General features: G+C 41.7%; 1 protein-coding gene across 1 annotated transcript in view; it reads left to right on the forward strand.

Annotated features, from left to right (window-relative positions):
• The window catches only part of OGDHL (oxoglutarate dehydrogenase L), a 54,074-nt gene extending 43,922 nt beyond the window's left edge, over nt 1-10,152 (forward strand). Inside the window, exons 16-22 of the mRNA XM_035137810.2 lie at nt 48-226; nt 1,071-1,142; nt 2,509-2,634; nt 3,200-3,272; nt 4,691-4,854; nt 6,686-6,840; nt 7,892-10,152. Of these exons, the coding sequence (XP_034993701.2) occupies nt 48-226; nt 1,071-1,142; nt 2,509-2,634; nt 3,200-3,272; nt 4,691-4,854; nt 6,686-6,840; nt 7,892-8,015 (893 nt within the window). The 3' untranslated portion in view covers nt 8,016-10,152. The remainder of the gene's footprint in view (nt 1-47; nt 227-1,070; nt 1,143-2,508; nt 2,635-3,199; nt 3,273-4,690; nt 4,855-6,685; nt 6,841-7,891) is intronic.
• Nucleotides 10,153-10,829: the final 677 nt, after the last annotated feature.

Below are 10,829 nucleotides of genomic sequence, written 5' to 3' on the forward strand. Positions count from 1 at the left end.
CTGATCATATATTTCTTCTCTCTCTCCCCCCCCCCCCCCGCCCTTAGGTTTTGAACTTGGCTTTGCTTTGTCAAGTCCCAATGCTCTTGTGTGCTGGGAGGCTCAGTTTGGTGACTTCCACAATACAGCACAGTGCATCATCGATCAATTTATCAGCTCGGGACAGGCTAAGTGGGTTCGTCACAATGGGATTGTCCTGCTTTTGCCTCATGGAATGGAAGGAATGGTAGGGCTTCCATTGATCAGAATAATAGTTTCCCTGTGTGCAACTAATTTCACAATTAGATATCTCTAATATTTATTTAGATAAGAAGGAATTGCTGTTACTAATGTGTATCAGTGGGTATTTCCCAAAGAGCAAATGTGTAATGATTGAAAGAGAGAATAGCCCCCCAAAATGCATATAGTGGTTAGGTAAAGGTAAGAGGAGCTGTGGTCTAAACCACTGAGCCCCTTGGGCTTGCTGATCAGAAGGTCAGTGATTCGAATCCCCATGACGGGGTGAGCTCCTGTTGCTCTGCCCCAGCTCCTGCCAACCTAGCAGTTTGAAAGCACTCCAGTGCAAGTAGATAAATAGGATGTGGCGGGACGGTAAATGGTGTTTCTGTGTGCTCTGGTTTCTATCAAAGTGCTCCGTTGCACCAGAAGCGGTTTAGTCATGCTGACCACATGACCCGGAAAGCTGTCTGTGGACAAACACCGGCTCCCTCGGCCTGAAAGTGAGATCAGCGCCGCAACCCCATGGTCGCCTTTGACTGGACTTAACCGTCTAGGGGTCCTTTACCTTTAACCTAGTGGTTAATCCTGTGCATTTCTACATGGAAATAAAGTCCACTGCATTCAATGAGGTTCACCATCTGTGTAATAGTGTGCTCCATTTATACAATAAACATGTTATAGTCAGCCATCTATTAAACCTATGTCAGAGAGGACGGTTATAAAGGCCACACACAACCACTTCTATCGAACCAACTAAGCACATCATCCTTCCCAGTAAGGAAATAAATGACAATTATATTTAGGATCTAGATTCTTCCAACTTGTTTTTCTTTACATGATGTGATTCTTAGGGCCCGGAGCATTCTTCAGCCAGGCCAGAGAGATTCCTTCAGATGTGTAACGATGATGCTGATGCCTTTCCAGTAAGTATATCTATTTTTCCTTCCTACCCAGTCGTCTCTCTTCAGGCACTAATAATAATAACAATAAAATAATAAAAAATTATTTCTACTCCGCCCATCTGGCTGTGTTTCCCCAGCCACTCTGGGCGGCTTTCAACAGAACATTGAAAATAGGGGAGGCTCCCACCATTCTTCCTCAATGCAGCCCTCCTCAGCATGGTCCCTGACACCAGAGCTGGGCATCAGGAGCTGTCCTTTGTTACATCTCAGAGAGGGAGGCTCGCCATAGTTGCGGTGAATGACACAACAGTAAGCAATCAATGACACAACTGACACAACTTAGGCAGCAGGGGCAGCAGCAGCAAGTTTCTCAACAGTGTCCAGCAGAGGAAGGAAAGTGTCCACAACTGTTTCTGTCCTGAAACAGTTTCCCCAACATTAAAAACTTCCCTAAACAGGGCTGCCTTCAGATGTCTTCTAAAAGTCAGATCGTTGTTCATTTCCTCGACATCTGATGGGAGCGCGTTCCACAGGGCGGGCGCCACTACGAAGAAGGCCCCCTGCCTGGTTCCATGTAACCTCACTTCTTGCCAGTGTCCAGGCAAAATGATGGGGATGGAGATGCTCCTTCACCTTGTAAAATATGGTACACACATTTGAAACTATATTTCATTGAGTTTATTAAGAAATGGTGCACTCTCCTCTGCCTCTTTAGCCTGATAGGGTCAAATTTAGGCTACGGTGGTAACATTTATAGCAGTGTTAGTATGTTCTGTAGGTTTGCCTGACCTAGACAGGGTTGTGGTAAAAGTTAACTCTTGAATGGTTGTTTTTCCTATGCTGAAGTAGACTGTGGTGATGTGTTTACAGGCCTTTGTCTAATTTCCTTTGTTCCTATCAAAATGTGAAAGTGTAAAAATGGTGGTAAATAGAGAACTTGGTTTGCAAGCCAAACCATGGTTTAGCATAAATGCACAAGCATTCAGGCGACTGGAAAGGAAGCTGAGACTGTTACATTCTTCCTTGGCTGCTCTGTTGTGTTGAGTTAAGCCATGGCTCAATGTGTCACCCAAACCTGGGCTCATGGTTTAGCTCTCCTGGACACACCATGAGCCAGAAACCATAGGGCTAACTTTGCTTATAGCTTGTGGATAGCATAGCCCAGAGAGAGCTAAATCAATTGGATTTGGATGACTTGTTAAACCAAGTCATCTGTACATTCAGTGTACCACAGCTGCAGGATGACTGGGGAGAAGCAAAGCTGCCACATTCTCCTTCCAGAGTCTACATATTCACAATTTCACACTAAACCATGGATTGGCTTAGCAAGATGTGCAAACCAGGCTAATGGCTTCCTTTCTAATGCCCATAATCTGCCTTTGTTCAGGAATTTGATGATGATTTTGCAGTTTCTCAACTCTATGATTGCAACTGGATTGTGGTGAACTGTTCAACTCCAGCCAGTTACTTCCATGTCCTCCGAAGGCAGCTCTTGTTGCCATTTAGGAAGCCTGTAAGTAGTGACATTTGAGTGCTTTTGTACTAATTAAAAATATTTCAGTCTTTTCTGTAAAAATAATGAAGTATGGATGATAGAAGACTAGGCCTGTACTGTAGAAAGTGGGTTTAAATTTAATTATAGTAAAAAATTTAAAGAGCTCAATTGCTTATTTTAGGAAACATCTAGAATATTCAAAATTGTTCCAGAAAGCCATACTGCAATTTGTTTAGATACAGATATGCCGCACTACATATCCCTGCCCCACTGAGACAAACTATTTTGGCTAATGGTTGACTACTTTGTCCATTACTGATTTATGTAATGTACTTTTTAGATATCAGAGAGATTGGGGCAGGCAGAGGCATCCAAGGACAGCAAAGTGCTCAAATCTCCATAAATTTTATTAAAACTTAAGACCCTTTAGATAGGGGTGCTTCTACCCTAGTTCATCTCCAGGCATTGAACCCATTACTTTTTTGTATGGAAGTCAAATTATTTGCTTGTGTGAAGTAACCTGACTCAATATAAGGCAACATGGTAGCAACATTTTACAATTATTATACCGCCTATTTTACAGCTGATTATTTTCACACCAAAGTCCTTGCTGAGACATCCTGAAGCAAAATCCAGCTTTGATGAAATGGTGTCAGGTAGGTTCACTTATGTATGTTTTGTTTTGAAACATTTTAACCCCTTTTTCTGTTGTGAGATCCAAAGTCCTCGCCTTACATTACATTGTTGGCATGGGAGTACTACATTTGTGGCATGGAGACCCTTCCGCAGGAAGAAAACAGCAAAAACACAGTAAAATAGCTGCAAATGGATCCGCGATTGCTGGGGGAACTAATTTGTGATGTCAGCTCATCAGCCAAGATTAAGGTCTCCACTGTTGTGCCTCGAGGCCCCTGAGCCCTTCCCCAGTAAACAAATTAAAACGGGCACATAATTTTAGTTGAAGTTTTTGGGCAAAATTTTGGCCACAACTTTATTGATTACAAAACAAATTGGCCTAGGCATTGGTCAGAGACTATAACTGACTCCAGCCTCTCTGGCTAGCAGTCTGAAAGAGTAAACACCAAACGAGGGAGCAACATCGATGAAGATTGATTGAAGCTCACCCCAGGGTTCCTGTGGTTCTTAGCATGGCCCCAGCCCCTCAAGTGGACTTCGGGCAAGATCCAGGACCCCCAGATTCCTTTACCGGAATACCCTAATTCTGGAGGGGCAGGTGATGGCCACACCTCCCCTCCCGCACATTTCTATAAGCCAATGCCTAACCGCCTAACCTTATAAAGTTGTGATTATTGCTAAGGGGGTAGGCGAAAACCAAGTGGCCAAAGCCAATCTGCCAAATGGAAAAAAATCCTACCCAGCCCCTGCTCCAAAGCAGGCGACCCAATCCAAAGCAAGGCCAAAGCAGCATCACCAAATTAGGGGGTGAGGGCGGGTGTTCGGCAGCGCGGAGCAAGTGCCCCACCACGTCACGCTGCCGCATTTATAGGACTCCAGGATCATGCCATCTGCCCCAATTGGCCCAAACAGCCAGGCACGATCCCAGGGCCCAACTGACAAGGCTTGGGCCATGCCTAGTAACAGCTCACCCCGTGGGGGTGGCTTAAGGGGCCAGAGCGCAACCATGACCCTCAATTTAGGAGGATCTCATATACAAAGCAAACTTCTATGTTTTCTTAAAATTTATAATGGTTATAACAATGATTGCTGTTCCTCTGCCTGTTCAGAATGTTATTGAATTTAAGAATTACAGAACTGATACAAGTACATGAGAGCTAGGAGAAATTGCCACTGAGAACCAGTTGTGTTTCATGAAGGGAGTCATTTTTTCTCTGCATAATTACTAGAGAGTGGTAGTATCCCTAAGTTTTGGTGAGAATGAAACCTATGGAAGGAAGGGTGGAAGGGAGGGAGGGAGGGAGGGAGGGAAGGAAAGGAAGGAAGGAAGGAAGGCTTATCCAAGGAATATACCAAAAATTACTTCTATTTTTGAGAAATCCTCTAGGGTTGATCAGACTAGACACCTTGTAGTAAAACACTTTTGTTGCGCATCTAGGTACCAGCTTCAGGCGTGTGATTCCTGAAGAAGGACCTGCAGCTGAAGTTCCCGGGGAGGTCAAGCGGGTGATTTTCTGTACTGGGAAGGTATACTATGATCTTGTTAGAGAGAGGAAGAACCAGGATTTGGAGAAGGAGGTGGCTATAACCAGATTGGAACAGGTAAAGGAAAGAGAGAGAACTTGTTGTGCGCGTTATTTTTTAAATGTACATGTCTGTGAAGTACACATAATAACCTTTCTCATACTGAATCTGTTGTGAATCTGATATGAGATACACAAGTGGTGGAAATTGCTCCCAGTACCAGTCATCACATGGAAGCAGCTAAGGACATAGATACAGACAAATACAGATTTATACGATCTGAGGAGAAGCCAGAGTATGACAAATACAGACACAGTTCCATATAACACCGAACAAGCAACACCAACAGACTGAGGACCGACAGACCAACTAACAGACTGCTGAGCTGACATGCATTAATCACAAATATAGTTGGGGCACTGGGCCGTTACCATCGCAACTGGCTCGGTTGATTGTGCACCTGAAATTAGCTCATCCATGGGGTGATTTAAACTCATGAAGGAAATTAGCAAAGTCAGACTAACGGTTCATCTAGTTCAGTACTGACTTGCACGTCTCTCCAAGGTTTTAGGCAGGGAGTCTGTCCCAAGCCTACCTGATGAATCTTACCTGATCGGAATTGACTAGGCTGATTTCTGCAAATTATGAACCCCATTCTGTATTTATAAAATGTGGATACTTAGTGATCTGCCTTCACGAGGGTATTCTAATGCTGCTTTTCACAAGTGATGCTTAAAACTGTTTTTCCATTTCCTTTTTCTGAAAATGAAAAATAAATAAATACTATATTGACCAAAATGAACATTTGATTTTAAAAATGGTCGTTTTCCACTTTCTGCCTTCTCAACATTAACAGGTAGTGCATTGCAAGTTAAAGTGCTTTTGGCATCACTTTTGATCTGAGGATTCTCGTGATGAGGATTCTCAAAATGACATCCAAACACTGTATGCCATTGTGACATGCTTTTGGTTCCTTTTGATGTCAGCAGGAATGTATCTAAGTCCAAGAATAACAGTAGGATTACTCAACAGATGTAGTGCCTGGGAAGAATATATCATTTACAGAAAGCAACATGTTCTTTTCTTTTCTTTGCTGTGACTGTATTGTATAATTTTTTAAAAATCGAAATTTATTTTTTTTAAAAAACCAGCAATGTCATATACACCCATATTGGTAAATTTTCAAATGTTCATGTTAACTTGGCGGATTCTGCCCCATGTATAAAAAGGTAAGCACAGTTAAGACTCATTGGTTTGAAATGAAAGTTTAAACATGGTCAGTGCCACTCATTTGCTAAGACAATGAGACCTGAGTGCTCAGCTTTGACTAGATTGTGTCTATAAGTATTCATGTGAGTGAAATAAAAAGTACATTTATGATGAAAGTGGCAGTACATGTATTTTCTGTCAAAGAAATGACAGTACTCACAGCAGCTTCAGAAATTTGCAGCAAAAGTGAAATACAGGCAACTCTCAACTTTCATGGGAATAGCCCATAAAGCCAAAATCAGATTTAGTCAAAACACATTGGGTTTTGGTTGCCCACCTGCTCCCATTCTGCTCCCTTATTATTATTATTATTATTTTACATTTTTTGTGAAGTACGTAAAGCGGAATGCACACAAATTAAATATGTGTAAATTGCGAGTTACCTACATATACTTGCTAACTGTTCTTGCCTTCACCAATGTAACTGTTACGTGTGGGTCGGATCGCTATATTAGAACATTCCTTACACACTTATTTGGAGAGATTCCTTTTTTTTGAAATGTGCCACACTCACTGGGAGCGGTAGACAATATTCCTCATGTATTTGAGGAATAAAGATGTGTCGGCTGTGTACGCAGCGGGGACCTGTTACCATGCCAGAAATTTCTATATTTCACAATATCTTCCCATTTCCTTCTAGATCTCCCCTTTCCCTTTCGACTTGCTAAAATCGGAAATTGAGAAGTATGCTAAAGCTGATCTTGTTTGGTGTCAAGAAGAACACAAGAACATAGGCTACTATGATTACGTCAAACCTCGTTTCCGCACCATTGTGAACCATATTCGACCCATATGGTAGGATGCTTGATGGAGGCATTGATATTTCCATCTGGCTGGCATGGCTTCAGTGGCAACTCTTCCTAGCCAGGCTTTCAGGAGATAAAAAAATGGAGGTGCTGGACATTGAGCCTGGGACCAGCTGCATTCAGAGTGCTGCCCATGTCCCCTTTGTAGGCTGCTTCTCTGCCTCTTTCAGATATATGTCAACTTTCTATAGAACCTTGAGGTGTTGCACTCAAACTATGTATGTGAGTCTGTTTGAATCGCCCGTCTACCGAGCTATTTATTTCTACTGCCGTACTTTAAAAGAGCAAGTATGACAGGCCCCTTCAGATCCAAAGGACTTGCAATCTGAAACAAAGAAAGGGGGAAATGGAAATGCGGGTATGCAGAGAAAGAATATGATAATCACAATTATGCACCCCTAGTTACTGTAAGGCATACAGATGTGGAGGGGGAATGGGACACCCAGAAAAGTTGAGTTTTGAAATAAAGGAGGTGGTTGCAGAGAGGCATTCTGAGAGGCAGGCCCTGGCATACTGGACAGCACAGGGAAATGGACAGAGTATTCAGGAAGCAGGAGGCTTTTGGACAGCTAAGGCTGGTCGAGCTAGATAAAATCACAGAGAGGGAACATTAGAATGGAGAGATAAAGTGAGACAAGGCAACAACAGATGATGAGGAGAGGTTTGTGCAGGATCTTGGAGGGAAACAGAAACCAGAGAAAGGATTTAAGCAGGAGAGTACCAGTGAAGTTTCAATAAAGCAAGCATCTTGCACATGGGCAACAGTTTGAGGAGTCACTCGCCATGGAATTCATGAAGCTTAACAGTACAGGTTGGCTGAAATAGTTTTTACCCGCATAATAAGTGGATAGCCTAAGCAAGTAAGCCTAGCCTGTGGCAAATAGTAACTAGAATCCTATACATATAAGTAACAGTCTATAGAAAGTATCTAATAATAAGAGGTGACTAATGTAAGAGGTGATTATTATCAGTGTGTGTCTGCTTCAAAAAACGTCACATCTCATTTCTGTCATTTACCTCCTTGTCTCTTCTGCTTCAAGGTATGTTGGCCGTGAACCAGCTGCCGCTCCAGCAACTGGTAACAAGAACGCACATCTCGTGTCACTCAGAAGGTTTTTGGACACAGCTTTCAACCTGGAGGCATTTGAAGGAAAGATGTTTTGATTGTAACACTGTGGCCCATTATCTCCGTATGTAGTATAGTATGTATGTATTTCGGGAAGGCCATGACCATAACATGAAATAAAATTCAGCAGGGAAAGACTTCTTGAGGTTATTTGGGGGGGGGGGAGGTTTGGCTTTTTCAAAGACCTATTTTTAAGCTTGCCTCTTCTAAACCACTGTGTGTGCATCATAAATGCTAAGCATTCCTCTTAATTCTCATCCCATCAATGTGGTTCTGTTGATTACATCACAGCTACCTCTTGGTAGGGAGATGGAAGACACAATGATTTTGCTGTAAGTTTGGGAATATTCAAGAAAACGTGTGTGCATATTTTAAGGGGATTTCCTAACATAAGATATTAATTTCTCTTTTACTGCAGGCTGTATCAGTGGTCTCATATAGTTCAAATGAGCAAGATTTTTCTTACAGATTCCATCCCACCCTACCCCCAACCATTCTTTGTTGAATTCTCACATGTCCGAATGCAGCAAACAACTTAGCAGGCTTGCTTTCCATTTAGCCACCAGAACCGGGACACAAAGCACATGGTACTGTTTCCTCTCCCTGTTAAGGGCTGGGGGAAGTTAGTGAGAGCATGTAGGAAACCCAGCAAGAGCTGCTGCTGTGCTTACACTGGAGTTTGACATATTTCTTGTGTCAAAAAAAGTGATCGTTGTCCTTCAAGGTTGGTGGGGCAACTGCAGACACCATTATAGTTCATGTTGAGATCGCTGCTGCTCCTTCCTGATTTACCTGGCAGTGGGGAAGTCTGCCTTGTTGTTTAAAAATCACAAGGTATGTTTCGAATAAGTTACTGGGGGGAAACTGAGCAGATGTGGCACTAACTGGCTGTTTCTGATCAGCTCTGGGCATTCTTGAAGCCCTGTATACTGCAGAATAGTTGAAACTATCAATGCAGTGGATAGGCATAACAGCTGGGCTTTCTAAACGAGGGTTACAATTCTGGTTTGCTTTACTCTTAACAGGATCTAAAATATATATTGGAATTTTACTTTGCATTATTTAACTCTAAATGACATTAGTTAACTAGCTAGGCTGTGATCCTGTGCACAGTTACATGGAACTGAGCACCGCTGAACACAATAGAACTTCTCAGTGAACATACTTAGGGTTGTGTTGTAAGAAGCCCCAAGGCACAGCATTTTGAGCTTTTTCTATAAACAAGAATTTTAAAGGGAAGAAGGATGCCGTTTAAATAATAATAGGTCTATATATTTTGCTCTGTTTTTACAAGGAAGGCCATCTCGGTATAACTTGAAATATTTTCTGTCTCCTTTTGAGTGATAAATGCTCTTGTGGCTGGGAACGCACAAATTTAGAGAACAAAATTAACATAGGCATAAAAAGTAGGAAATGGCAGGCTTCCATTTTCATTGCTGTTTGCGGACTGTAGCATTATATTTTAAAAAATAAATTCTATCCAAGAATGTGAAAAATAAGCAGTGGAATATAATGTCTGTTTTCTTTATGCTTGTTTTTTGACAGCTTATCCCCTGGGAATTGGTATTAGCATCCCATTCACAAAAATGCTGGCATCTTGCAGATCTTCTTTCCTGTATTTTTCTCTTCCTCTGTCTTCTCTATATTTTGACTTGAAGTCTGTAGAATTTAATACAGTGAAAGGAACTAGTCTGTTTGGGTACAGGTCTTTGAAGAAATCTGTTCTATTTTATTTTTTCAAAAAAGTTGATTACTGTTGGCACTGGTGAAAGAGAAGATGAAGTAACTAGAATGTGTTAACAAAACTGTCCATACTTCTGGCAAACCCAAAACAAAGCTAGTTTCATTCATTTACCAAAACTAGTGAGCCATTGTCTTTATATATCCGTAACAGCAGCAAAGCTCTACATGTTTTGAAATCTTAGCTTACTTTCTTCCCATTATAGAGATCTCTCTTTACATCACGTGGTGTATATTTCATAATTTACAAGTGTCATTTACCTCAAATTGGCTGACTAGTATAAGGAGGTTTTTCCTATGTAACCCATTTTTCTCCCAGAAAAGAACTCTGTTAGAGTGTCTCCTAGTATTTTCAGAAACTTTATGAAATTCACTGGGTTGTCTTTTGTTTTGCATTGTGGCTTTCGTGCCTAAGACACCATGAATGAATGAAAATAAAATGTATGCAGAAAAGAGCAATGTCTTTTGTGTTTCTTGTTTTTAGTTGGAAAAGGGTCTCTCAATTCAGCAAAAAGAACAGTACTTAGGTGACAATTCTATCTAAGCCTCCCATTAAACTTAATGGGACTTATTTCTGAGAAGACATGTATAGGGATTACTGACAAACAGTCATCAGCTAACGTTTACTCAGAGTAGATTTAATGAAATTAATTGTAGAGTTGGAAAGGCACCCGAGGGTCATCTGGTCCAAACCCCTGCAATGCAGGAATTTCAACTAAAGCACCCGTTCAACTTCTGCTTAAAAATCTCCAGTCCAACTGGGAGTCCACCAGTTCTGAGGGAGTCTGTTCCACTGTCGAATAGCTCTTACCATTAGAAGATTATCCGTGATGTTTAATCAGAACCAACTTTCTTGTAACTTGATGCCATTCCTTTGGGTCCTCCGGAACAGGAGAAAACATGCTTGCTCCATCTTCCATGTGACAGCCCTTTAGATATTTGAAGATGGCAATCATATCTCCTCTTGGTCTCCTCTTTTCTAGGCTAAATTTACCCAATTCCTTAACCGTTCCTCATAAGGCTTGGTTTCCAGACCCTTGATCATCTAGCTTGCCCTCTGCACACATTTGAGCTTGTCAGTATCCTTAAATTGTGCTTAGAACACCTCACCT

This window comes from Zootoca vivipara, chromosome 5 (genome assembly GCF_963506605.1).
Source record: "Zootoca vivipara chromosome 5, rZooViv1.1, whole genome shotgun sequence".
In the NCBI taxonomy this organism is placed as follows: domain Eukaryota; kingdom Metazoa; phylum Chordata; class Lepidosauria; order Squamata; family Lacertidae; genus Zootoca; species Zootoca vivipara.